The sequence below is a fragment of the Trichoderma atroviride genome, chromosome 1, assembly GCF_020647795.1.
Source record: "Trichoderma atroviride chromosome 1, complete sequence".
NCBI classification, from domain to species: Eukaryota; Fungi; Ascomycota; class Sordariomycetes; order Hypocreales; family Hypocreaceae; genus Trichoderma; species Trichoderma atroviride.
Genome location: NC_089400.1, coordinates 4,400,266 through 4,422,713, shown reverse-complemented (window position 1 = coordinate 4,422,713; position 22,448 = coordinate 4,400,266). Strand labels below are relative to the sequence as shown.

The 22,448-nt window shown below is 52.0% G+C and overlaps 9 protein-coding genes across 11 annotated transcripts; 5 read left to right on the top strand and 4 right to left on the bottom strand.

The window, feature by feature from the left end:
• Positions 1-1,477: 1,477 nt before the first annotated feature.
• On the bottom strand, positions 1,478-1,693 carry TrAtP1_001585 (uncharacterized protein; the record flags this gene model as incomplete). The annotated part of the gene is made up of 1 exon (XM_066111058.1): positions 1,478-1,693. The coding sequence occupies one exon, from the start codon at positions 1,691-1,693 to the stop codon at positions 1,478-1,480; it is 216 nt and encodes a 71-aa protein (XP_065967131.1).
• A 236-nt stretch (positions 1,694-1,929) lies between these two features.
• TrAtP1_001584 (uncharacterized protein) lies at positions 1,930-2,220 on the bottom strand (the record flags this gene model as incomplete). The annotated part of the gene is made up of 1 exon (XM_066111057.1): positions 1,930-2,220. One exon carries the CDS (start codon positions 2,218-2,220, stop codon positions 1,930-1,932), a length of 291 nt encoding a protein of 96 aa, XP_065967130.1.
• A 2,953-nt stretch (positions 2,221-5,173) lies between these two features.
• Positions 5,174-5,389, top strand: TrAtP1_001583 (uncharacterized protein; the record flags this gene model as incomplete). Its single annotated transcript, XM_066111056.1, has 1 exon — positions 5,174-5,389. One exon carries the CDS (start codon positions 5,174-5,176, stop codon positions 5,387-5,389), a length of 216 nt encoding a protein of 71 aa, XP_065967129.1.
• A 2,448-nt stretch (positions 5,390-7,837) lies between these two features.
• On the top strand, positions 7,838-8,236 carry TrAtP1_001582 (uncharacterized protein; the record flags this gene model as incomplete). Its single annotated transcript, XM_014085955.1, has 1 exon — positions 7,838-8,236. One exon carries the CDS (start codon positions 7,838-7,840, stop codon positions 8,234-8,236), a length of 399 nt encoding a protein of 132 aa, XP_013941430.1.
• A 674-nt stretch (positions 8,237-8,910) lies between these two features.
• TrAtP1_001581 (uncharacterized protein) lies at positions 8,911-12,208 on the top strand. The gene is made up of 6 exons (XM_014085956.2): positions 8,911-9,031; positions 9,100-9,310; positions 9,365-9,417; positions 9,494-9,778; positions 9,840-10,162; positions 10,229-12,208. Exons 1-6 carry the CDS (start codon positions 8,968-8,970, stop codon positions 10,550-10,552), a joined length of 1,260 nt encoding a protein of 419 aa, XP_013941431.1. The 5' UTR covers positions 8,911-8,967; the 3' UTR covers positions 10,553-12,208.
• Positions 12,209-13,887: 1,679 nt separating this feature from the next.
• Positions 13,888-14,364, bottom strand: TrAtP1_001580 (uncharacterized protein; the record flags this gene model as incomplete). The annotated part of the gene is made up of 1 exon (XM_066111055.1): positions 13,888-14,364. The coding sequence occupies one exon, from the start codon at positions 14,362-14,364 to the stop codon at positions 13,888-13,890; it is 477 nt and encodes a 158-aa protein (XP_065967128.1).
• Positions 14,365-14,856: 492 nt separating this feature from the next.
• On the top strand, positions 14,857-15,521 carry TrAtP1_001579 (uncharacterized protein; the record flags this gene model as incomplete). The annotated part of the gene is made up of 6 exons (XM_066111054.1): positions 14,857-14,882; positions 15,006-15,025; positions 15,109-15,156; positions 15,238-15,250; positions 15,305-15,313; positions 15,419-15,521. 6 exons carry the CDS (start codon positions 14,857-14,859, stop codon positions 15,519-15,521), a joined length of 219 nt encoding a protein of 72 aa, XP_065967127.1.
• A 118-nt stretch (positions 15,522-15,639) lies between these two features.
• On the bottom strand, positions 15,640-18,181 carry TrAtP1_001578 (uncharacterized protein). Of its 3 annotated transcripts, XM_066111051.1 has the most exons (4): positions 17,830-18,181; positions 16,998-17,731; positions 16,559-16,933; positions 15,640-16,411 (listed from the first exon to the last, which is right to left on the bottom strand). In XM_066111051.1, exons 1-4 carry the CDS (start codon positions 17,936-17,938, stop codon positions 15,737-15,739), a joined length of 1,893 nt encoding a protein of 630 aa, XP_065967124.1. In that variant the 5' UTR covers positions 17,939-18,181; the 3' UTR covers positions 15,640-15,736. The 3 variants fall into 3 exon arrangements, with proteins under 3 accessions (XP_065967124.1, XP_065967126.1, XP_065967125.1); XM_066111052.1 differs by having other exon boundaries at positions 16,998-18,181; XM_066111053.1 differs by having other exon boundaries at positions 15,640-16,933.
• Positions 18,182-18,662: 481 nt separating this feature from the next.
• TrAtP1_001577 (uncharacterized protein) lies at positions 18,663-21,263 on the top strand. The gene is made up of 4 exons (XM_014085958.2): positions 18,663-18,835; positions 19,206-19,398; positions 19,474-20,387; positions 20,446-21,263. Exons 2-4 carry the CDS (start codon positions 19,220-19,222, stop codon positions 20,757-20,759), a joined length of 1,407 nt encoding a protein of 468 aa, XP_013941433.2. The 5' UTR covers positions 18,663-18,835; positions 19,206-19,219; the 3' UTR covers positions 20,760-21,263.
• Positions 21,264-22,448: the final 1,185 nt, after the last annotated feature.

Sequence of the window (22,448 nt, the reverse complement as noted above, 5' to 3'; positions counted from 1 at the left end):
GCACGGAGAGGTACTTGCGGGCTTGTAACCGGCTGCATCAGCGCATTGCACATGCTGGTGGTCGCTATACGCGGCGGGAAATCAGGGGCGTCACGCAGGGCTTAGGCGGCGTCCTTGGGGGTGGGCGACAGTGCTGCATGGCAGCGTCCAGCGGGCTGGATGGCGCGATGGGGTGCTGGAGGGACGAGGAGGGGGACACGTAGCCAGGGCCTGAAAGGGGCACGGGGTACTTGGAGGCTCCCAGATGGTTGTACCTCCGGCCCCAGCATTCGAGCCCCAGCCCTTGTCTTCGCTCAGTGGGAGCCCCAGCTGGGGCGAATGGGCAGGAGCGAGCGGCAGGGGGGAGGGAAGGCGAGAGGGAGGGGGGTGTCGCAGTGTCGCACGGGGCGAGGGGTGCGGCGTGGAGATAGCGCGCTGAGCACGTCCCAAGTAGCGTGTACCACCGGCAATGGCGAGATGGGCGATGTGCGACTCGTACCCCGTACCTGTAGCACCACCGGCGGCTTGGCCCCAGGCCAGCCAGCCAGACTCTTTTCGGCCCACGGGAGATGCTCGCTGTTGCTGGCGCTGGGGCGCAAAGTACCTCCGCCGCGCTGGTACTTGCCCAAGCTGCCTTGCCAGATGCGATGCTAGCGTCGAGGGCCGCTGCAGCCACCCCTCGGCACACGATTGCGAGCAAGTTGCCAGTTGGGAAGTTGTGGGCTTGGCGGTGGAGGAACGGTGAAGGTAGCAGTTGCAGTAGTTTTTTTCTTTCTTCTTTTTGCTCAGGGCTCATTCTTTGTTGACTGCTCGCTCCACCGAGCCGTCTGTCTATACCAAACTCTGGTTCTGGTGCTACTCACAGTATGGGCACTATGAATTACGTTTCCATGCACTCAATGCGTTTCTTGTACTGTAAAAACCCAGCACAGCTCACTCTGCACGCCCCCAGGCGACGATATCGGGGGAAGTGAGGCGCAGCGTCTGTCATGCTCGACTGATTGGCCGCCATTCCCCGGAAAAACCATCAGCGTGGCTTCAGAGGCTGGAGACGCCCAAGAGTTACGAGTACGAGGGTTCGTAGTCATCGAAGTGAAATCAATGGCACCGAGAGCGATTTTACACAGCATAGCATGACACTGCTTGCGGCCAGCGACTGCAGTAACATCTCGAAAACAGTCATAACGCCTAGGTAAGTATCCAATGTAAATGAGCACCAGTAAGCCTACTAGTATCTACTCGGTATCATATTTGAGTGTTTTTGATTTTTTTTTTACTTCCGGCGGGTAGCCTAATTAATCAAAGTAATATACGCAGTGCGCCATCTCAAAGCGTGGCTTGCCGTCGCCCCTTTGGCGCGCTCAGGGCCCCGAAAAGAAGCTGCCAAAATTTCTTCTGGCGCATTCAGTGATCGCCCGCGCGAAGCCATTACTCTATAGATTCGACTTCGGCTCTGCCTGGGCACGACTCATTTTCCCGTGCGTCGTGGGGCCGAACGCTAGCCACCACCACGACGGTCCCAGAAGCCCCAGAGGCCCCAGAGGCCCCAGAAGCCCTGCCAACGCCGCCTAGCACCAGCGTCGAGAATGCAGCTCACACGCACAGCATTGCTGATAGCTTGGGAGACGCTGAAATTACTCCGCGCGGCACATTCCTCGAGGCCGTTCCATGATGATGCCATGCCGGGGTGGGATTTCACTGGTCTTGCCATCATCTTGGGGTTGACAACTGCTCATCACGGGTTGGGGTTCAATGATGGAAACTTGCGCTCACGCACCCGGATGACGCTGTCCCGGCTCTGCTTTTCATCTCCAGCACTGCCCAGTCAACTGTGGCCTCGTCTGCTATACTTGGACGGCGCCCGTCTTCTGCTCGCAGTCCCCAGTCGAGGGTCATCAGGACGCTACATCCCACCTTTTTGGGGGCCGAAGTGACAGCGGCCCAGCTCCCTCATACCACAAACTCCATTTCCAACTGGTAGTGAGCCTCGATGGACCGCAGGTGGGGGTCTGGCAGAGTCACGCCCACCAACAGACAAACGCAATAGCCGTGGCAGCTCGCCTGTTGGGTCAGGCTACCACTATCATTGCCCACCAAGCACCACTCGGTATCATCTGTGCCGCTCCATATCAGGGGAGCCATCCTCGTTGCCGTTAGGTTATCGTGAGAATGGCCCCAAAACCCCATGGAGTATGTGGTCACGCTTCCTGGGGGGGGATCTGTCAAATCATCTGGTCGCATGGACAAGGCATGGTGAGTGACATGATGAGTGACATGATGGGTGATTGCGGCTCGCTGCTCGGGCGCTTAGCCAGCCATACGCAATACAGCCTGGTGCGCTGTCGGGCAGGTAGCATTACAGCAGCATTTTGCACTGGTCCTAACGCCATTCATGCTCGAACCTCAGGTGAGGCAAGATTGGCTCTGAAGATCACTGGCCGACGTGACGGTAGCCCTCCAACATGACAAACGGAAACCAGGCCACGCAACAAGGGCGAGACGACGGGCTGTAGAGAAAGGGCGAGTTGGTCGAATAGGTGCCAGCTAAATAGCCGAGACACGGCTACGAATGGAAGCGTTTGGAAACGGTGTCATGATGCTACATGCTGCAGTACCGTACTGGTTGCGGTTGTCTTTGACTGAGGCAAGGATAGAGAGAGACGTCTGGTTGCAGCTGGTTGAACAGAGACGGCATCAGAATGAAACGCCATGAGCCGAGCGAGTGCCAGGCCTGCGATGATCAATCTGCTCTGGCCCGGCAGAAAGCTTGCTTCTCCGCCTCCTCGTGGTGCTCTGCGGAGTGAACAAGACAGGTAATCACCACCACTCCGTCCCCAGCGTTAGTTCACAACCGAGCCTGTTGATTGCAGCGGCTCTATCGTGATGCCTCTTGGGCCATCTCGACGGTCCGTGAGACATGGATGGGGTGCGGATATGCAAAATCCAGCCCTCGTGTGCAACACACACATTCCCCAGACTTTTCCTTGCTCCTCGATGCTAGTATTCCCAGTCCGCCACGGCGCCGAGTGGCGTTGGCCATTCCTAGCGTGCCCTTCCCAAGATCAAAAGTACTCCCGTCCATGCTCCGGTGGTCTAGATACGGCTCCCGACTATCTGTTCGACATGACTCTTGACCTTCCTTATTCTCGCCGCAAAGTCTTGGAGAGCGAGGGCCCTGTCAAATTGCGCTGCCTCCATTCTTCCCCCGGCCGGGGTCCCCAGAAACACCCCTGGTCCCCTCCCTACGATAGAATGTGGGGGGTTGCTATCTCTGGCCAGATGCGCTGCGTCTTTTCCCTGCAATTGGTGCGGCGCAGAGCAGAATAAGAAAGAGATTGCTAGCCTAGCCTATCCACCGTCCCCATCCAAGTGTCTTACTGGTATTATCCTTATCAGCAAGGCGTGCGATGCGGCTTCAGCATCAAGCAAAAGAGATCCGCAGTGGTCTTCGAGGGCCCCCATCGACGGTCTAGGCATCCGTAAAGGCGAATTCGCCATTTCCATTAGCGCGCATTCTCAGCTTTGGTCTCCGACCGAGAACGGGCCTTTGCAGAGATTGCTCTCGGTGTATTCATGTACAGTACCTGTGCTGCCTCTATTGAGCCTTTCAGCTGTATGCCGGCTGGGGACAGTATCACCACTATCAGCTCTTCCGGTGCGCTCGATATTGCATGTCGCCCCCCAACCCTTGCGCGCCTAGGCTGCTTCAGGAAATTCCGGGGTGCCCATTGATCTAGATCTCCTGAAATGCTGCTCCCTTGTCACCGAACCAAACCGCCACGTAACTTTTCTCGGAACGGGGAAGCCCGGCCGACACCCCGGACAAGGGAACAGTGCGGCAGCACTGACAATACGACCTGAGCTTGGACGCAGCGCATGAAACAGAGGTTACAGAGCTTGAGGCATTGGTTTCATGGCCCGAAGAGAAAATGAGATCAAAATCTTCCGCCAATACGGGGCTGTGCATGGCAAGACGAAAAGGAGTTGGAGCTCTGGAATAACGACGAGACTTGCGGCATCCTTCGCTGGACAATGTGATGGCCAATCCTTCGTGTCTGCTCAGCGATCTATCACAACGCCCCCATCCTTTATTACACCTACTACTGTACTACTAGTGGAATAGGTATATCAAGTACTTGTAGGATTACCATCATGTACCAACGGTGGCATAACTGATGAGGCCATAGTAGCGCCATTTTCGCTCAGGTGTTAGTATCCTGACGACAACCCCGGCAGCTTCCACCAGCGCAAGTCAGTGCCCGCCTAAAGCCCGCACAGGGGGACATGCGAAAGAAAGATAAGGAATATCTGAGCACGAGGCATGATTGATGCGCATGGCCCGCGTTGAATAGGTATTCGGTCCATCTACGGGCTGCGTCTGTACTCCGTATCAGACATCTCGACGTGCCTGTTCCCCCGGATCAATGCTCGGCGCAAACGGTCAGTTGCTGCGTACATTCCAGTCCAGGAGGAACACGGCTCACAACTCAGCATGACCAGCAGCAGCTTGCCATTCTTTTTTCAGAAGGAGAGAGAGCGCCATGCTGGGTGCATAAGGCTGGGAGCATGAGAACTGGTGTCAGATTGGAGCATGACATGCAAGGACCAAAGACCAATGTCCATATTCCTCCTCGTTTCAACCGAGATACCGGTTCACAATGGATCTCCCCGAAGGGAAAACCTTCCGGATGCGGCCAGAGGCTTGTTATCCAACGCCCCGGCAAAGTCGGCCTCCTCGGCTGAATTACGGAGGAGCAGGACCCAACTCCAGAGTCAAAGCACATGTCAAAGTACATTGCAGTATTCAGGGCACGTAAGCAGCATCTATTGGCAGAAGAACATGCCAGATTCGACTTCAGCCTGGAGATCTATTGCCCAAGCCTTGCTTTAGCAACAATGATACGATGGTGGCATTGCCGGGATCAGGCTGCTGGAGGGCTGCACCCGGGGCTCCTCGGGAGCCGGCTTCAGCACTGAATGGGCATCTCATCTTCAAACACAGCCATCAAGAAGCCCTGTTTTCACATGCAACATGGAATCGCACATGCAAGGACACAATCTTGGCTTTGCGGGCTCCATTCAATAGCCTCAAAAATCCTCTTTTCCGTCTCAGCGCGGACGAGAGCAGGCTATTGACCGAAAGGCCCATATCAGACCTCAATATCGCCCACGTGCTTATCTCTCTGCTCTCAAAATGTCCGGCCAATTTTCCAATTTCCGATTTCCCCAGAAGGCGGGGCTCGGTATGCTGGATACGGGCCTTTCACCTACAGTAGTTTCCTTCACCTGCAACGCAGCAAAGGGCTTGTTCCTCGCCCTGTGCGATAGCCGACAATTGGCCTCGGCCATTGGCTGCTTGGCCTCGACGATTGCGACACTTGCGCTGATAAGAGACGATCCCGCCGGCTAATAGATTGGCAAGTCTCACGCCCAAAGGGGTGTACGGGAGAGGACGGCTAATAGCGCTTTTGCGAGCTATTACCTACGACCACCACGACTCGCTATAGCTGACGGTCAGCGCCAGCCAAGAGGAAAATTTAAGTGAGAAAGTAAAAGCGCCAATGGGGTCCTAAAGTGGCATCATCAGTCCTCAAGCCTAGGCTGGGACTTTTTCATCTTGTCCCCCAAGCCTTTTCGGTTTCTTACGATGCAACGTGTTACGCCTCCATGGGGGTGTGTGCGCTAAAACCTGGAGAATATTCGCCTCGCCCCGATTTCCGTCGTTGTCAAAATGCAAAAGTGCGGGCACCTTTGTCACTTCATGTGTACTTGCGTATTGGATAGGCATAGCCTGCCGCAATGTTGAGGCACTCATTCGGCCTCTCCCCGTGGATAGCCAGGAAGAAAAGGCAATACTACGGGGAACAAGGCAAAATATTAGCCTGGGGGAATGCCCGTAAGCTCTAGTTCTTCCGGAAACCTTCTTGAGCATGACGAGTCGTTTTCTGTCGATGACCGCTACCCAGCATCGAGAACTGCCTTTAGGCTGAAACATTGTCAGGTTTTCTTTATCCCCTATCTTTCTCATGTTTGCAATGTTTTTTATGCCCTTTTTCCCCTGTCCGCCGGACGCAGGAACAAACAGCCATTTCGATTAATGAAGCAAAAGAGGGGCTTATACTTTTCCCACCCCACGGGGAGACAGGAAAAGATGGGGATGCGATTCGGAGTCATGATTGGGGGGGGGCGTGGCTGTGGTAGAGGAGTTGAATCGTCGCCCAACAAGAAAGGGACCAAAAGTTGACGTTTCGTCGCTGCGAGTATCTGGCCATGGTTCGACTCTGTTCAATGCAAAGGCGCATACTAATTGGCTCGGCTGCGAACCTGTTTGTTGTCACACAGCGACTGGCACCACGTATGATGCGTGACAGGAGAGGTTTCAATGTAACGCGCGCGAACTGCAGGCCAGCGATTCGCCAGGCTAACAAAGGCTGCATTTACACCCAAGAGCAAACCATGGCCTATCATGATCCTAGAGCCTTGGGAACGTCGTACGAAGGGTGAAACTGGGCTTCCATTCTCTCTGCGGCTTGTTTGTGCCGCACCGCCCCTTATACAGCCCGAGTTTAGTTTTGCATCCCAATCCCCCCCCAACTGGGTTTATGAGGTCACAATAACTACTGCTACTACTACTACTACTGTACTACTAATACCTTTTAGTATCGTGTTTGTGTTTGTGTGCGTGTGCGTGTGTGTCCATTAGGAGAATCTCGGCGACGCCGCGCGAATAAAAAGTAGTAGCCTTGTCTTGGGAGTCATTGAGCACACCCCCTTTGTGGCGTTGTAGAAGAAGAAGAAAGAGACCCACGCCGGAGCATGGCCGTATGAGGGACCGAGCAAAAAGAAAAAGAAAGGAACAGAAAAATCTTGGAAGTGTGTGCTTGCGTAATGTGCCTGCGGCACAAGTTTTATGTACAGATGGTCTTTTTGATACGTGCCTGTCCGGAGTACGCCGGGCGTCCCTGGAAAGCTCTCGAAAGAAAAGGCCGCTTTGGGCGGCGAGGCGGACTTTGCTTGGCGGGAGTAGTTTGCGACAGCGACGGGGTATTCAAACGTCTGCCTGCCTACATGTTTCTACGTTTTCAGCTAGCGAGCCTAGAGCAGCAGTTTTACTTGTCTCGATGGCGAGAGAAGGCTTGCAGATCTTGCTTAGGCTGCAACTTTACCCCATACAAAAATCTCAACCGAGAATGGCGTTTTTTTCCCCAGATCTAAGGCGTCTGGAAGTTTCTAGACTGGTGGCATAGGCTCGCTCTAACAAAGCAATCTGAGGCGCAAATCTCGCACCTTAATTCGACCATCTGTGGCTTGGCTTTGCTCGAACGCAGTAACGCCGAGATGTGGCTAACGCCCAGAATTGAAGGGTTCTGTAAGTTTCAATGTTTGCTGTTGCTGTTTGGGTTATGGGACTAGATGAGTTGACGTTTTTTCTATTGAAACTTTCGATTACTGATTTATTAGCTAAAAGCTCTTTCTACCGACTGCGTCTATACCTAGTACTGAATGCATATTGCAGCATAGAGTGACGTCAAGCAGCGCCCTTTAGTTGTTGTTTGCGGAGTCCATCCTCGGCTCGTATCGTAACTCGAGAATGCGAATCGACAAGTTGCAGAGTCTGGGTTTAACAAGTTCTTCTATGGCTTCGTAGTTACGAATAGAGCCGAAACATGTAAGCAATGGGTTAGGTTAAGGATTGCTCATTGAGCGGAAAGTTGTGCGATATTTTCGACTTTGTTTCTTGATGCTCTGAGATATACAAGCCAGCGCTCTGTCAACAACACCACATCCATCAATCTGCATCTCGGCAAAGTCTGAAGCAGCAAAACTACACAACTTACCAACCTACCATATTACAAAAATGCCCATCCAGTCAGCCATCCTCCGGGTAGCCCGCCCCTCCGACAACATCGACGCCCTCCTCCCCTTCTACGTCGACGGCCTCGGCTTCGAGCTGCTCTTCCGCTTCGACCAGCACGAGGGCTTCGACGGCATCATGCTCGGCCACAAGGACGCGGGGTACCACCTCGAGTTCACGGCCAAGGCCGGGCACGCCGCCGGCCGTGCGCCCACGCAGGACAATCTGCTCGTCTTTTACCTGCCCGACGAGACGGAGCATGCGGAGGCGGTGGCGCGCATGGAGAGGGCTGGGTTTGGCGCCGTGACGAGCTTTAATCCGTATTGGGACCGGTGTGGGAGGACGTTTGAGGATGCGGATGGGTATCGGGTTGTTTTGGCGAGTACTGAGTCGCCGTTTTGAGAGCTATTGATGAGTATTGGCATGTAAAACAACTACTGGACACTATCATACAGCAGTAGTAGCTGTCAATGCCAAGTTAAAGGCAAAGACTATCCAAGTGGCAAATCGTTCAACTTACAAACTCATGCATGCAACGTTGTCCATAAAACCAAGCGCCAAAAAAAGCACACAAAAAGCCGGAGCAATGCTCGGCTGTATCCTCTTGCAATACCAGCACCCCCTTCAGCTTCAGCTGCTAAATAGCTGTCCGTGCTCTTTTTTCTCTTTCGTACCCGCTTTGCGCAGAAAAGCCATGACTAAGGGACCAAGCTATTGGGGTCTGGAAGACGCCGCACAGGCGACAAGCTTCAAACAGGCCCCTGGTAAGGTAAGCTTGAGATTCGCCGATACGAGAGCGCAATTCTCCGCAGAGGTGAGCTGGGCGTTGCGGGCTTTGGTGATGCAAACAAACAAACGAGCAAACAAATTTACACAATCTTTTGACAATAAAGGAAATCAAATGCTATAATACTGACAATAAGAGAATTAAGAGCTATTCGGTCGTAGTAAGGAAGTGAAAAGAGATGGACTGCGGTGGAGCTGGTTGCCGCTTTGGGACACCTGGAAATTGAAATCACGTGCTTTCGTTCTTCAACCGTGCGCGTCTGCGAAATGAAGCGCTTCACGCCCGTCACTGTCTGCGCAGCTGAATCGGGTAGCTTGGCCAGAGATCCAGGGCAAGCCGGCGATGGATGATGGATTATCATGCCATCCATGGCCATGATACAGCCAGTTTTGACATTCCAAGCTCCACGCGTGAGTCTTGTTTCTTGCGCTGGCCTGGCTGTCGTATTTGTGCGTGGTAGCTAACGAGGTCGAGATAGATCGTCTCCCAACCGTGCCGGCGTCACAGGCTCTGGAAGATTTGAAAGCTGATCCGGCTGCTCACATCTCGACAGGCTTGGCAGCTCTTGACTGTGCGCTGCTGGGACTGGACTCGGAGGATTCTCAAAATGCTGCTGTGCATGGCGGCGTCAAGCGTGGCCAGGTAACTGAGGTATGGGGTCCTCCTGGCTGCGGCAAGACTGCGTTAGGGTAAGAGATCTCAGTGCAATATGATGAAGCTTTAGAGATTGACGGAACTTTTAGGATTCAACTGGCCGCCAATGCCCTGAGTGATGGTAACGGTGTGGTCTGGGTAGGTCGGTTTGACGAATATAAAATGAAACCACAACTATTGATACTGTCTCCAGAACTAACAAGGGGCGTGATAACCAGACTGCTTCCAGAAACTACAAACACAGAGAATGGCAAATGTGCTAAAGAGCGTCAAAGAATCCCGAATATTGGCGGATATAGAGAGTATTCAAGACGTGGACCCGGCCAAGCTGGTTCACTACTCTTGCATGACGCTGCCTCATCTGCTTGCGTTTATATCTCGACCAACAACCGCCGCTATTGCTTCAGATGTTTCGCTCATCGTCATTAGCTCTTTATCGGCCTTGATAAATTCCTCCCTGCCGAGGTCTTTGGACGCAAAGGGGAACAAAAAGCCTGCAAAAGGTGCGTGTTCTTAGACAGCCACCTCGAGATTTTCTCACCTTCTCACGCCTGGCCTCCTTAGGTCCCACTCAAGCTTCAAAACGCCTGCAAGGCCTACAGTTTACAATCACCACGTTGCAAAAGCTCGCCGCAACTAAGAACTGCGCCGTGGTGCTTTTATCCCAATGTGCGACCAAGATGCGAAGCGAGCAGATGGCTACGCTAATCCCGTCGATCAACACCTCGGTCTGGGAGCAGGGCGTGTCTACAAGGCTAGTTCTATTCCGGGACTGGGCGTGGACCGCCAGCAAGTCCTCGAGCGTCTTTCTAGCTGGCCTGCAAAAGATTGATGGCAGGGTGGCCCAAGACGCCGTCGAGCATGTATCTGCATTTAAAGTTGAATCTGTGGGTTACATTGATCCTCCCCAAGCGTCGGCATTTGCGAAATACTAATCTCAACTTGGACATCAGGCCGGCATATCAAGTGTCCACTACGAGGCCAACAGTTTGGATATGGAGGTGGCGGTTATGGCACCGCGACCAAAGCGGAAACTGGGGCAGACGGATCTGGAGGTGCCGGACAGCGACGACGACGAAGACTATGGCTGGGCAGACGAGGATGAAGATGCATTGCCACCGCCGCCGTCTCAATGGCAAGGCAGCGAGGATCTTATCTTGGGCGAAAACGCTGGCCTAACCGAGGATGAGGCGGAGACGGAGGAAGGGCTCCAAGACTACTATTATGAGGACGAAGAGACCGGGGATGGCGACCGAAGTAACAACGAGACTGACTGATTTTGAATGACTAGCTGACTACTCCGTCCTTGACCTGGAGAGCTGGGCTGAGAGAGAGAAAAAAAAACTGGGGGTGGCTTAAGCGCCGGCAAACGGCCGAAGAGCCATTCTGCGCCGTAGGTGTATCCGAGATGGAGCGAAGATGGAGCCGCATCTCCCCACCAAAGCGGGCGGCTTTTGCTCTCATATCGAAAAACAGAGCCCTAGCGAGCAATAGCATGACGAGGTGGCGGCGTCGTCCCGGCCGGGATGCTAATTTGGGGTTAGATTCCATTTCATGAATAGATGGTGAATTTGCATGCTCACGGAGCACTGCTCTATATGATATAGCTCTCTGTAAAGTGAGAGCTAATGTTTCTCTTTTCTTTCCATCTTTCTTCTAGTTGATAGGCTAGTCTAGATGTTGTTGCGTTCCAGCTCTGCGCTGCAAGATCCAGCCTCGGCATGTCCAGTAGTTTTTACATACTTTGCCTCTGCACAAGATTCCGAGGCGTGATAGCAATAGGAAGCCTGTATATTCTCCAACGAACGGTTGAAGCCCATTTGATCGGAGAGACCCTTCCGTGCGCAAGGCATCTCTGCGACCCTGGCTGAACCATGAATCAAAGAATAAACAAAGCGGGATATTTTCGGGTTGCGGAATGATCTGTATGTTCGCATCGCCTGATGACCGTAGCAGCAATGTCGACCTATCACGACGTCATGAACATGGAGTGAACATGGAGTTCAGCTTGGTCCGGGGCCCAGGCGGAAAAATTGCCTTTTTGCTTTTTTTTTTTTTTTTCTTAAACCCTGAGCCTGAGCAGTGTCTAGAACTTGAGCGAGGTTTCTTGCCGACATGTGATAAGCTGAGCGCTCCTCTCCCCCAGCCCGTGGATCCATCTTCCCCCAGCCCGCTATATGGCATTATGTTGAATGATTGAATCGTATGAATTTTTTTTTTCTTTCAAAAATATGTTTTTGTTGGCCCATTTATTTCAGCCCCGTCCAATGTCCGTGTCTGGGGAAGGGGAGGTGGCTAAAGGGCTTGGTCGAGGTTAAACTACGATACGCGCGTTGAGCGGATTCACAATTTCGTTTAACGGCGTACCTACCTGTATAACATGTCTCGAGCGTGAACTTGTGTATAGGTAGGTAATGATGGGTTGGCATAGTGGCGGCGGCGAAGAGGAAAGGAAGAATACGGAGTAGTGAGTCGATTGAATGCTTGGTGCGTGATGCTTCTACGATGTATTCACGTATTCGTTCCCCAACAAGACTCATCTCATCTATGCAGAGCAAAACAAAGTCACACCGCTGCAACCAGCCAGCGCGACTCAACAAGGCTGATGATGCTTTCTGGCATGGCACGACTTCGGCCGCCCGGCTCGGCTGACATGTCTTGTAAAGTCGGCTCGGAGGTGCCTCGTACTTACAGGGCGTGCGCACGCAATAAACGCTGAAGTGTGTCCCGGCCCGGCACCTTGATGGGCCATTTTCTTCGGCGCCACGTCGGAATTCGCAATTTTGGCAGCCTGTTCCGTTCCTTTTCGTTGACGGTTTGCCACCTCTTGGCCCGTTTGGGGCCAACTTCAACGCCAAGCCACACGATGAGGCTGGCGGTTTTTGCTTTCTGTTCCTGGCTGCTGCCAAGGACATGATCAAGCTGTATAGCCGAAAAGCAAAAAAAAAAAAAAAAAAAAAAAAAAAAATCTCTTCTCTTCTTTGTCGTCTTCAAGAACAATCAGGGTCCTCAATGTCTAGTCTTTGCGCTTATTACGCCTTATCAGATCCTCAATGGTGCGTAAAACAAATTATTGCTAGCCTCCATGGGATCAAAACTGTCCCATCACAGCTTGCTCTCAGCGCATGAGGCCGCCTTCAGCAAAATGTTGCTGGTCCATGCATTTGCCCACATGTTTCTGGAAAAAAATTCTCCTAATTGCATCAGCGTTTAGCCTAGTCTCCACCGTTATCTTTGGCTCATTCTTTCTCGCTCGCTCGTCTCTTTTTTTTTTTTTTTTTGTTCGCCGGCTTCGCTGAGAAATTTTGAACGATCCACTTGGAACATTTTGGTGCTGGATTGTACCTGTGGGGAAAAGATACATGGCGCAAAATCCCCGATCTTGACTCCACGTTTTCGTAGAGACACGCCTCTTAGCCGCTTCTTTCTTTCTCCTTGCTCCCACCAAGAGCTATAACGTGCTGAGTTTTTTTTTTTCTGTGACTGACTGATTGCCTTTACAGCGGGCGAGTGGAACAGACAGCAGGCAGCCTTATTTCTTCCCCTTGTGCCCCTTGTTATGCACAAATGTGGACGCGGATTTAGTCCCAGGGCGGCCATGTCATCGTCATCGCCAGGATTGCGTGGCGGGAGAGATGCACGCATACAGAATGAGGCAATTCATTCCCAATTGAGACGGTGCAGAAGGCATCCAGGTCACGAAAAAGAGCACAAGAAAGGGTTTTGACTCTGTTCAGCTTGCAAAGCTTGGCTTCTTTCTGCGCAGCCGCCAAAAGCCGTCGCCAACAAGCTTGCAATCAAGGCCGGATTGTTCTAGACAAACATTGAAGCCTTGGCCTTTTTGGCCCCAAAGCCAGTCTGAGACATTCAGGCGTGGTGGAGTCTCGCTCGCTCTGCTTCTGGGGTCTGTTTACTCCGTATGGGGTCGTGGTTCGAGAGCAGCGGAAAAGCGCTCAGCCAAGGACGGCCGCACCACCGTGCACGCACTATCTGGGGACAGAGTTGCTGGGCAATAACACGATACGGGGTGCACAGTAGCAATGCCGCCAATACGATTACGCAGTCCATCTCGTTGCAGAGGCTCCAGCAGTCTTATCGCGACCCGGGTTGTGGTACGATGAGAGCCCCAGGACGTGTTGAGACGAGCATGACACATTTGGGCACCATGGACACTACAAGCACAGTACACACAGCACAGGGAAGCTTTGCCGTTGTATTGAGCCGCCATTGAGGGAAATTTCGGAACCGGCATACACTTAGCTTGGCCGTTATCAAGGTTGCCAAGTGCTGAGTGAGATGCCGCCGACTGATAGCAACTGATAGCAGCTCGTAGGCAGCTTGGAATTGCGCCGAGTTCTCCCATGGCCCCGTCCAAAAAGAAGAAAGAATGCGGCGCCATCCCGTCCACACAACTGCCAACGTGGTTCCTCCCCCCATGCCCGGATCGACGGCTAGCACGCAACAAGCGCGCTGCGGAGATAATGGGCATTGCCTGTTACCGAGGACGGGGAGCAAGAGAAAAAGAGGCTGCTGATATTACAGCGTGGGATATGAAGCGTATTGCTGGGGACTGCAACCGCAGAGAATGCAACCGTCAAGGTTGGATTTGTGCTTAGCGAGCTTGTCTGCTGCTGCTACTGTGTATGTACAAGTATATGCCAATGTGATGTGAGCTTGTCAGGCTCCAACGAATCAGATGCTTTGCCCGGTTCTTCAACAGAGCACCAAATGACTCTTCTTCTTTTGCCTTGTTCTTCCACCGAGTTCCGCGGCTATGCCGGGTACTTGTGTCTCTGAGCCCTTTCCTACCACCAATTCGGCTGCTGTCAATATCCGTCAAGAAGCGTGCCAGCCAACCAAGATGAGAAAAAGACATGGGGGTCGGGTCGTGAAAAAGAAAAGCCGCCATTGTCGGCACGCCCCGATTGGAGCCGACTCTGGAGGTGGAGGTGGGAAACGTGGGCGATTGTCGCTGCAAGCCGAAAAGGGCCGTCACATACAAAGTGGCATCACAAACGCTGTCTGGATCGGGCGATTCACGAGGAGCGCAGGAAATGCTACCCATCTGCATTCCTTTATCGCTTTGCATTGCCAACCCCTCAGATAGTCGTCGTCGTCGTTGACAGGGTCATCTGCACAATAGGCCTCGATGGGCCGAGGACAAGGAAAACCTCTCGATAGTGTCATGCGCCATCCAGAAACTTGACACATGCCGAGGGCATGCGAGCGCCGAGCCTAGGCGCAGATACACACGGGCTACTGCTAGTTGGATTTCAGACTTGATCTGCCAGAGCAAAAGATCTTTTACGTCAACTGTCCTGTATATACAGACAGGGCATAGTATCGTCTTGGAATGACACAATCGCAACTCCCCCCTCTATCCTCCACCCCCTCCATTTACTACCTCATGCAGTCTCTAACGGGAGCCCTGCATCGGATGCGCACCTGCTGCTTCCGTGTGGTTGCACCAAGGTCCGGGGGTGAGGGAAAACGCACAGATGGCAGGGTATAGATCGCGACTGGTCCACGATCGGCTCTAACAACAGCAAACTAGCAAAAGCTCCATGCGCTGCGTTGGATAATGCATACTACAGTACAGTACGACAGGTACTAGCTAGAGAATACTCCTTGGCGGCAGTAGCATATGTAAGTAGCTTTTGTTCAAATGAGATCAACATGGGGAGAGAGCCTGGGGTCGGTTGCATTGCCATATTGCTTGCGTTAGTGTAGGCAAACGGCCCTGCTCATTGGTAAGCATGTGAAGGCAATGGGTGCTGCAATATCTTTTGGTTCATGGATCAAGGTTCATATTTTAAGCCGGTAAGGGCTTCAGATTCAGGCCTCGAAGCTCTACTCTTTGTGAAGCATAACGCATATACGTGTACGTGTATCAACCTGAACGAGGCTCTTCGAGTAACAGGCTAAATTCCAAAAATTTCATGGGAGCCCTGCTTTCCTTTAGCCGCACTACTTGGGTTTTTTCCTAGACTTTTACGGCCAACTACAGTTTTGTCCAGCTAGGGAAATAGGCATATCAGGTAAGGCCGGATATTGAGCAACCAACAGCACAAGGTTCGGGGTTGCTTGCTATTGGCTCTCTTATAAGAACGGCAGGGGACGACACTGAGATGTACTCTTCCTAGGCAATCCTACAAGCCAGTTGTCGTCTTATCCGCTGCCGAGACGGGTGTATTCTCTGAGGCTGAGCTTATGGGTAAATCTAGGACTGAAACGAATAGCTTCTAGGCTATATCGTGTAGCTCAAAACTGTAGATGGACGTCCAACACACTTGAGAGAGTAGGTTTGTGCCTTGGGGAAACCAAAATGACAGATAGGACCGAGAAATAAAAATTTACACAACGTTGGGAGCAAAGTTTTACCACTATGAAAGAAGTATCTTGAACATTCATCTTATAAAAGCAGTAGAGGCAACAGAAGCACTGGCAGAAGTAATGGCAAGCTAATCTACAAACTGTAGAAAAACTTCATTAAGCGTGAACCAGAAATTCAGACGGCCCTTCAACTCGTGATGATTCTCTTCCAGCGAGCCATCCTCCGTGACATGGCTGCTCTCGCAGTCAAACGTAACCTGGGCGCTTCTGGACTTACGAGTCTCGTTGATAAGATCATTGACATTCCGCTCATAATCCACTGGCACGCAATGCATGCTGAGAGGCCTATGCCAGCTTTGGACGTCATCCACCCCCAGGCGGCACTGCCCCAGGGCTCTCTTGGACCCGTTTTCGTACTCAATCAGAATGCCCTTGCAGAGCTTTTTCCAGCCCACGGTGAAGACGTGCACGTCGAGGATGCCCTCCAAAGACGCCGAGGAGTAGTAGGCCTTCCAAGGACGCGAGGCAGTGTGGTCGGTTGCGCCAAGAGACGCCCTCGTCGGCTCATCATCTATGACTGTGGCGGCATACCGGCCTTGAGCGTCAGCGTCAGTCGCGAGCTCGGTGTCGGGCCGGATCATGCTCAACATGAACATGGATCGCATCTCGTAGACGAAGCTGAAAGGTCGCGCACCATTGTCTTTTCCCAGCGCGTATACCTCTTCTGGTCTCTGGTCCCTAGGTATGGGTTCCTCTTCGAAGGGGGTGCCAACCACAATCGTTTCTCCAGCCTGTGTGTAGAACTGGAAAAAAGCAAGAAAAAAAAATTGTTAGTCATTTCGTTGTTTTTTTATTCTTCTTCTTCTTTTCCCTCCTTCTTCTTCTTTCCTTCTTCTTTTTTTCTCTAGCCCCCGAAAATAAATCACATCACTCGTTTTGTGCTTGCTTACCGTGTAGTAGGGTGATCGGAAATCTCCACGCTTTCTGGACCTGAGTGCCGTGATTGCATCCCGTGCCGTCAGCGGCATGTAGATCCATTCGACGCCGTCGTCCCTGCCGTCAGGGAACATGGCTTCCATGTACTTGAATTTCTCGACATGCGTAGGGAGATGCCGCGTGGGATGGCAATGCACATGGATGTCAACCATGTAGTGGGCGCGCAGGAAGAAGGAGATTCCCGTGCAGCTGCTCGGATCCAGACTGACAGTGTTGAGAGGACTGAGTTCTCCTGGTTCCTTAAATGGGAGCTTGTGAGGAATAGCCAGCGTGCTCCGTAGGCGGATGCCGCCAAGACGGGGTTCATTGTCGAGATGACCCATTCCGAGCTGAAAATATATTGGTTAGTTTTTAACGGAATGGTCAAGGTGGAGTGGACAGTGGTTTTCATGCCTCAATGTCCATCTTGGCGTGCTGTAGGCTTTCTATTGGCTCTATCGCATACACGAAAGAAGGCGGAGGCAACTCGCTGCCTGTGATTCTCGAGAGTTCCGAGATCCTTTGGATGCTCTTGATGCCGCGGGCATCAATCGTAAGCGTAATCCAGGGCCCAGCAAGAGATTGATCCTGTACAAGCTTGGGAGCTTCGCCGCGGGACCACGACAGCACTTTGGGCAGCGGGTACGTGGCAGTCTCGAGCGTCTCTGCCAGTTCCAGGTCTCGCAGCAGCTGGAGAATCGAGCAGAATCGCCAGAGGATATGCTCCCGCGAATGGCTCTGGATCAGCAGCGCCACCTCGGGCAGGAAAACTCGGCCGAAGCCGCATATCTCGCTGATCACCTCCGGCGGGCACCTCTCCAGCGTGGCGCTGCTCATGAACCTGTGCGGCACCATGCTGCGCCAGGCATATCGTTTCCTGCCCACCAGCCAAAGGCGTCTGAAGACCTCCTTTTTCCGTGCCGCCTCGCTGTCGGCGTTTTTGACAACGCATCGCTGCGTGAATAGATGGAAACAGTCGGCGTGGACGGTGATGCTCTCGTCCGTTTTGCGGCATGGGGGACAAGATGGATTATTGCAGAAGGCTCCCTCTTTGCCACTTGCGCGCCGGTAGCTATTCTCGTACGAATGCCCATAGCCCGAGAACATGAAGGCATTGGAAATTTCCAGAGATGCGCCTTTCCGGGTTACTGTGTTTCATCGTCAACATCATTTATTGATTCGCGCTCGGCAAAAGAATACATGTGCCTGATCAAAGGCAGTGAAAAGAAAGGCGATGCATACGTACTCGAAATGATGGGGGTTTCACGAGGCATAAAGAGCTGCCCACAGGCACCGCACTGCCTTTGGATGCGAATATGTGTGATGCCTCGCTCAACTTCCGAATAGTGTGCCATGTTTCTTTGCCTGTTGTGAATATGGAATGAATGTGGTTTGTATGTGTGCGCACTGCTTCCCCCCAATACCGAGGTTTTGAGTTGCAGTTGAAACGGCAAGCCTTTTATGGATGAAATAGCCAATGGAAAGTACTAGTAAATGCGGGCAAGGCAGACTGCTGCCTGGTGTTGTTGGGCGTGAGGCATGGGATTGCGGGATGCTATAGGCCTCACTCAATTGGTGGAGATGCGCATCGTCTAGGCTGCATCCTGCATTTTACAAGTATTTGTCCGAAAGTTTCTCCAGTCCAAACACTGCAAAGATTCAGCCTTGCCATTCCATGAGGGGAACAGCTCTCGACTACCAACATGCATTAGAAAATGCAACTTTCGTCTACTTGTAGTTGCGAATAGTGTTTACAAGTACTAAACGCAGGCTGAGTAAACATGCAAAAGGAGCTGACAGCTGCCAGCATTTCAGCCATGCCACTCTTCAGTCTCTCTGATACCAAAGCCCGAGGCCCATGCTTGCTTTACCGCTGTAAATATTGACATCCATCGCTTAGAAGCCCAGCTGATTGGCGAATTCGCAAATCTAGTCTGCAGCGAACCCGGCAATATTCCAGGGTAGGCACGCAGCCTTTTTTCTTTTTGTCTGGACTCGGCTCCTTACATAAGCCGCAAACACGAACTGCAAGCCACACGCGCCACACCTGATTCTCAGCTCCGGAAAGTCGCCTTCATGGGCTCTTCAACTCGCCGTTTCCTGCCAGCGAACAAACGACATTTCCGACGATTGTTCATGCAGCGTCCTTCAAACCGGGCATTCATGACATGGCAAAGGGCCTTCACAACTGTCTGGTTTGATTTAATTGCATTTATCGCTGTGGCGAGTCCAAGAGGCAGAATTGACAAGAGGTACGTCCATCTATTAGAGTTTTTGGCGTTTGCAGAATAGTGAGTGAATCGGTCGCGAGCCGCATCATTCTTCTCGTTTTCCTTCTCTTCCCTTTTTGCCTTGTGTTTTATTCAAAGGCTTACAGCACGCGCTCATAAAGGCTCACGTCTTGTTGATTCTCAATTTCGTGTGACTCTAGAATGACTCTCGCGTAGTGGCTTCATCAGCGCTGTGAGCAACATCGTTCTATATGAGATTTCGATGCCTTCGTTTGCACATTTCCCTCATTGCACCGACCTCTCTGTTTCATTCAAGCTCACTATGCCGTCTTGAATTTTTGCAATTGCTGACTTGGCTGATTCACATGGCATGTGCTAATTTCTTCATCAGGCTATCATCTTACAATGTCTCCTGATCCACCCTCGAAAGAGGCAGCCCCAGAGGCAGTTGCCAATGGCACTACAAACGATGCACCAAACGGAATCCCAAAGGAAGCCCCGAAAGAAACAGTGACGGAGGTGTCGAAGGAAGCTTCAAAAGACGTTTCAAAAGAAGTTGCAGCTAAAAGACCCTTCACTTGGACGTGAGTACTACTGGGAAAAAAAAGAGAAGACTACTTTCCTCCTGCGTCATACGCAAAAAACTAATAATACTCTAGTCAACCACATCCCATATTCGTCATCATCCTTGTAGGTACCGATGAGCAGCCGTTTGGCATTCAGAAAGACTTTCTCTGCGACCGCTCCGAGTTTTATCAGAAATATTTCCAAGAAAACGCCGCAGAGCCTGCGATAGAGCATATTGTGAAGCTTCCAGATGCAACGCCCCAAGTATTCGGGCTGATACAAAGCTTTCTCTACACTGGAAAGATTGGGGATGAGAACATCAACGCTAATTCCTATGAATCGCTGGTTGGTCTGTGGAAGTTGGGTCACAAGCTTGCCATCAAGGGGCTATGCGAGCATACGCTAGAAGCAATGGTGGAATGCCGACGAACCACTGGCCGCATCCCGGCAACGCCTCTTCTCATCCAAGTCTGGCGAGACACTCCCGAGGGCTCTTCCATCCGAGTCTTGCTACTGTCCTGGGCTGCGGAATATATGAGATCTTCGGATGCAAGAGCAGAGTTTGCCAAATCATTGCCCCAAGAAGTTTTGAGTGAGCTCGTAGTTACCATGAGTTCATTCGAGACGATGGCTCCTCCAGCTCCTCCAACCCCGACCCCAGCCCCAACCGCCACTGCAGCTACAATTGCCATCGCTGCCGCTCCTCCGAGCTCTATTAAATCGTCCAGTGCTCCTATTACGACGGTGATTCGAAAAAATGTTCATTATCTTGATGAGCTGACTGATGAAGAAGCCCTTGGTGCGAAGAAGAAGAACAGGCGGTCGAGTGGCATATCCAGCGATACTGGCTCAAGCCGCAAGCAAAATCGCAAATCTGGGTCGTCTCCTCCTCTGAAACCGCAGAGGAGACGCACAAGTGCAGCTGTTCTAGAGGGCAAAACATTTTCAACACAGCAGAAGCTCGATTTTTGTGCCGACCTACTTAATAGAATGCTGTCAGGGCCAGGTAAAATTACACGATCTGTCTGCTACTTTGGCCAAGTACGTTACTAACTCATTGATAGGATTTTGGACTCGTCTAGTTGGGCCTTTTCGGGAACCAGTCGACCCTGTCGAGGACGGCGTGCCGGATTACCTCGACAAAGTCTCAAGACCAATGGACCTCAGCACGATCAAGCAGAAGATGGATCAGAAAGAGTACGCAACCGAAGAGGACTTCCAGGCTGATGTGCGCCAAATCTTTGACAACTGCTTCACGTACTGGAAAAAGGGCGACCCGATGTGGGCGGCGGGCGAGAGGCTCCAGCGCACCTTTGAAGAGAAGTTTTCGCACATGCACAAGTGGATTGCCAAGCTGGGGGGCGAAGAGGGCGAGTAGGGAAGCTCGGAGCCTGAAGAACGGAGAGGCCCAGGGAAAAGCTTAGCCAAGAGCCCGGTGAAGAAGAAGAGAGCTGTGACGAGGTCGGCGAAAACAAGTTGATGGAAAGACTAGTACTCGTTTCCTTGCTGTATTCTGGGGTGGCTGGTCTATTGCTGTGTTTGCGTGTTTGGTAAGCTGAGAGAAGTGTCTGTTTTGTTTTTTCTTTTGGCAAAGATAATGGTCGTGGATTTCAGTTGATGAAGCTGTTGGCTTGTGCTATTGTTTCAAGATGGCTGGTGGTGATTTGGCAGGATGAGACGTTGAGGATGTAATGGTACTTTAGCCTTGGGTCAGTAGGATCTAGGGCAATTCTGTAGGATTAATGGAATGTATAATATGGTACGGATAAATAGCTGTCATCACGTCTCTCTTCTCTCTTCCTGCTGCATCTCTAGCTTCTACTGTAGTATAAGTTTGCACGACTGCCCGTAAGAGGTAGGCGTAGTGATTAGTCTAATGAGCAACTCCGGAGATGCGGCTGGGCTACCCGTAGCAAGATGGCTGAAACCAAGTCTATTTATTAAGTTTTACAGGTTTCTACTCTGGCCAGCCGTAAGAGCCGAGACCTTGAACCGATTTGACACAATCCAGAATTCTATAAACCAGTGGTAGTATGAAGCATTACCATATTTACGGGCGTATTATGTATTAATTCGACTCACAGCGTAGCTTCTGGCTGGTCGACTACGAAGACATGAGCTTGCCATTCCAAGACGAATTGGATTACTTGAATGAGAATAAAGTCCAATCTTACTCACAAGAGCGAAGCTTCATGCGACTGCTGCGCGCCCGTGATATCGCTTCTGCTACTCCGTACAGCAGGTAGCATTGCCATACTCTGCTTGTTCCGTCGGGAATATACATGTACATGCCTAGCCAAGAGATTACAGCTGGTGTTTCGCATGTCATGGTAAGATCAAGGTCCCCTTTTCCGTTTCCAATTTCATTGGCCGGGGCGCCTGCATTATGCGTCTGGCACGGCAGTACTGCCTACTACTGCACAACTCCCGCGAATTAAGCTTCTCCCTTGTTCTGCTCTCGTACAAGCGCGTGCTGTAGCTAATCTGAGTAATTGCTCATTAATGAGGAAGAAAAGACCGGGGGATGGCTTTGGGCATGGTGAGACAGCACGTGAACGCGAGGGGAGGACAGACGCATGACTGCATGGGCAGCGAGCGAGATGCGGCAATGTCGGATGCGTGTGATCTGAGTTGGTCTTGCATCCGGCAAGATGGTGTCAACATGTCAACATGCTTCTCCCTCCATCTCTCCCTCGCAGGCTTTTTTGCCTTAAGCTCTTTTGCAGTGCCATATAGCCGCGATCGGCAGTGGTCGCCCAGCCACCGGTAATTGCTCATCTTGCTGGCGGTGAGGGCAACGCTGCCTGTGCTTGATTGGTGGATTCTGAGCCAGCATTGGTGAAACCAGGATCCTTTGGTGTGTGCTGCTGTACAACCAGCGCAAATTATGTGTGTGAGTGCGTGAGTGTGCCCAGGCCTCTGCATAAACAGCTGGCTATGGCTGGAGAGCAACTCATCAAAGCGCGTCCTGGGCGGCAAAAGCCATTGACCCAAAGCCCGTCCTGCATCAGTCGCATGGGCGAGAGTGAGATAGTATCTCGTCTTCCCACCATTCTCCGCAAAATGG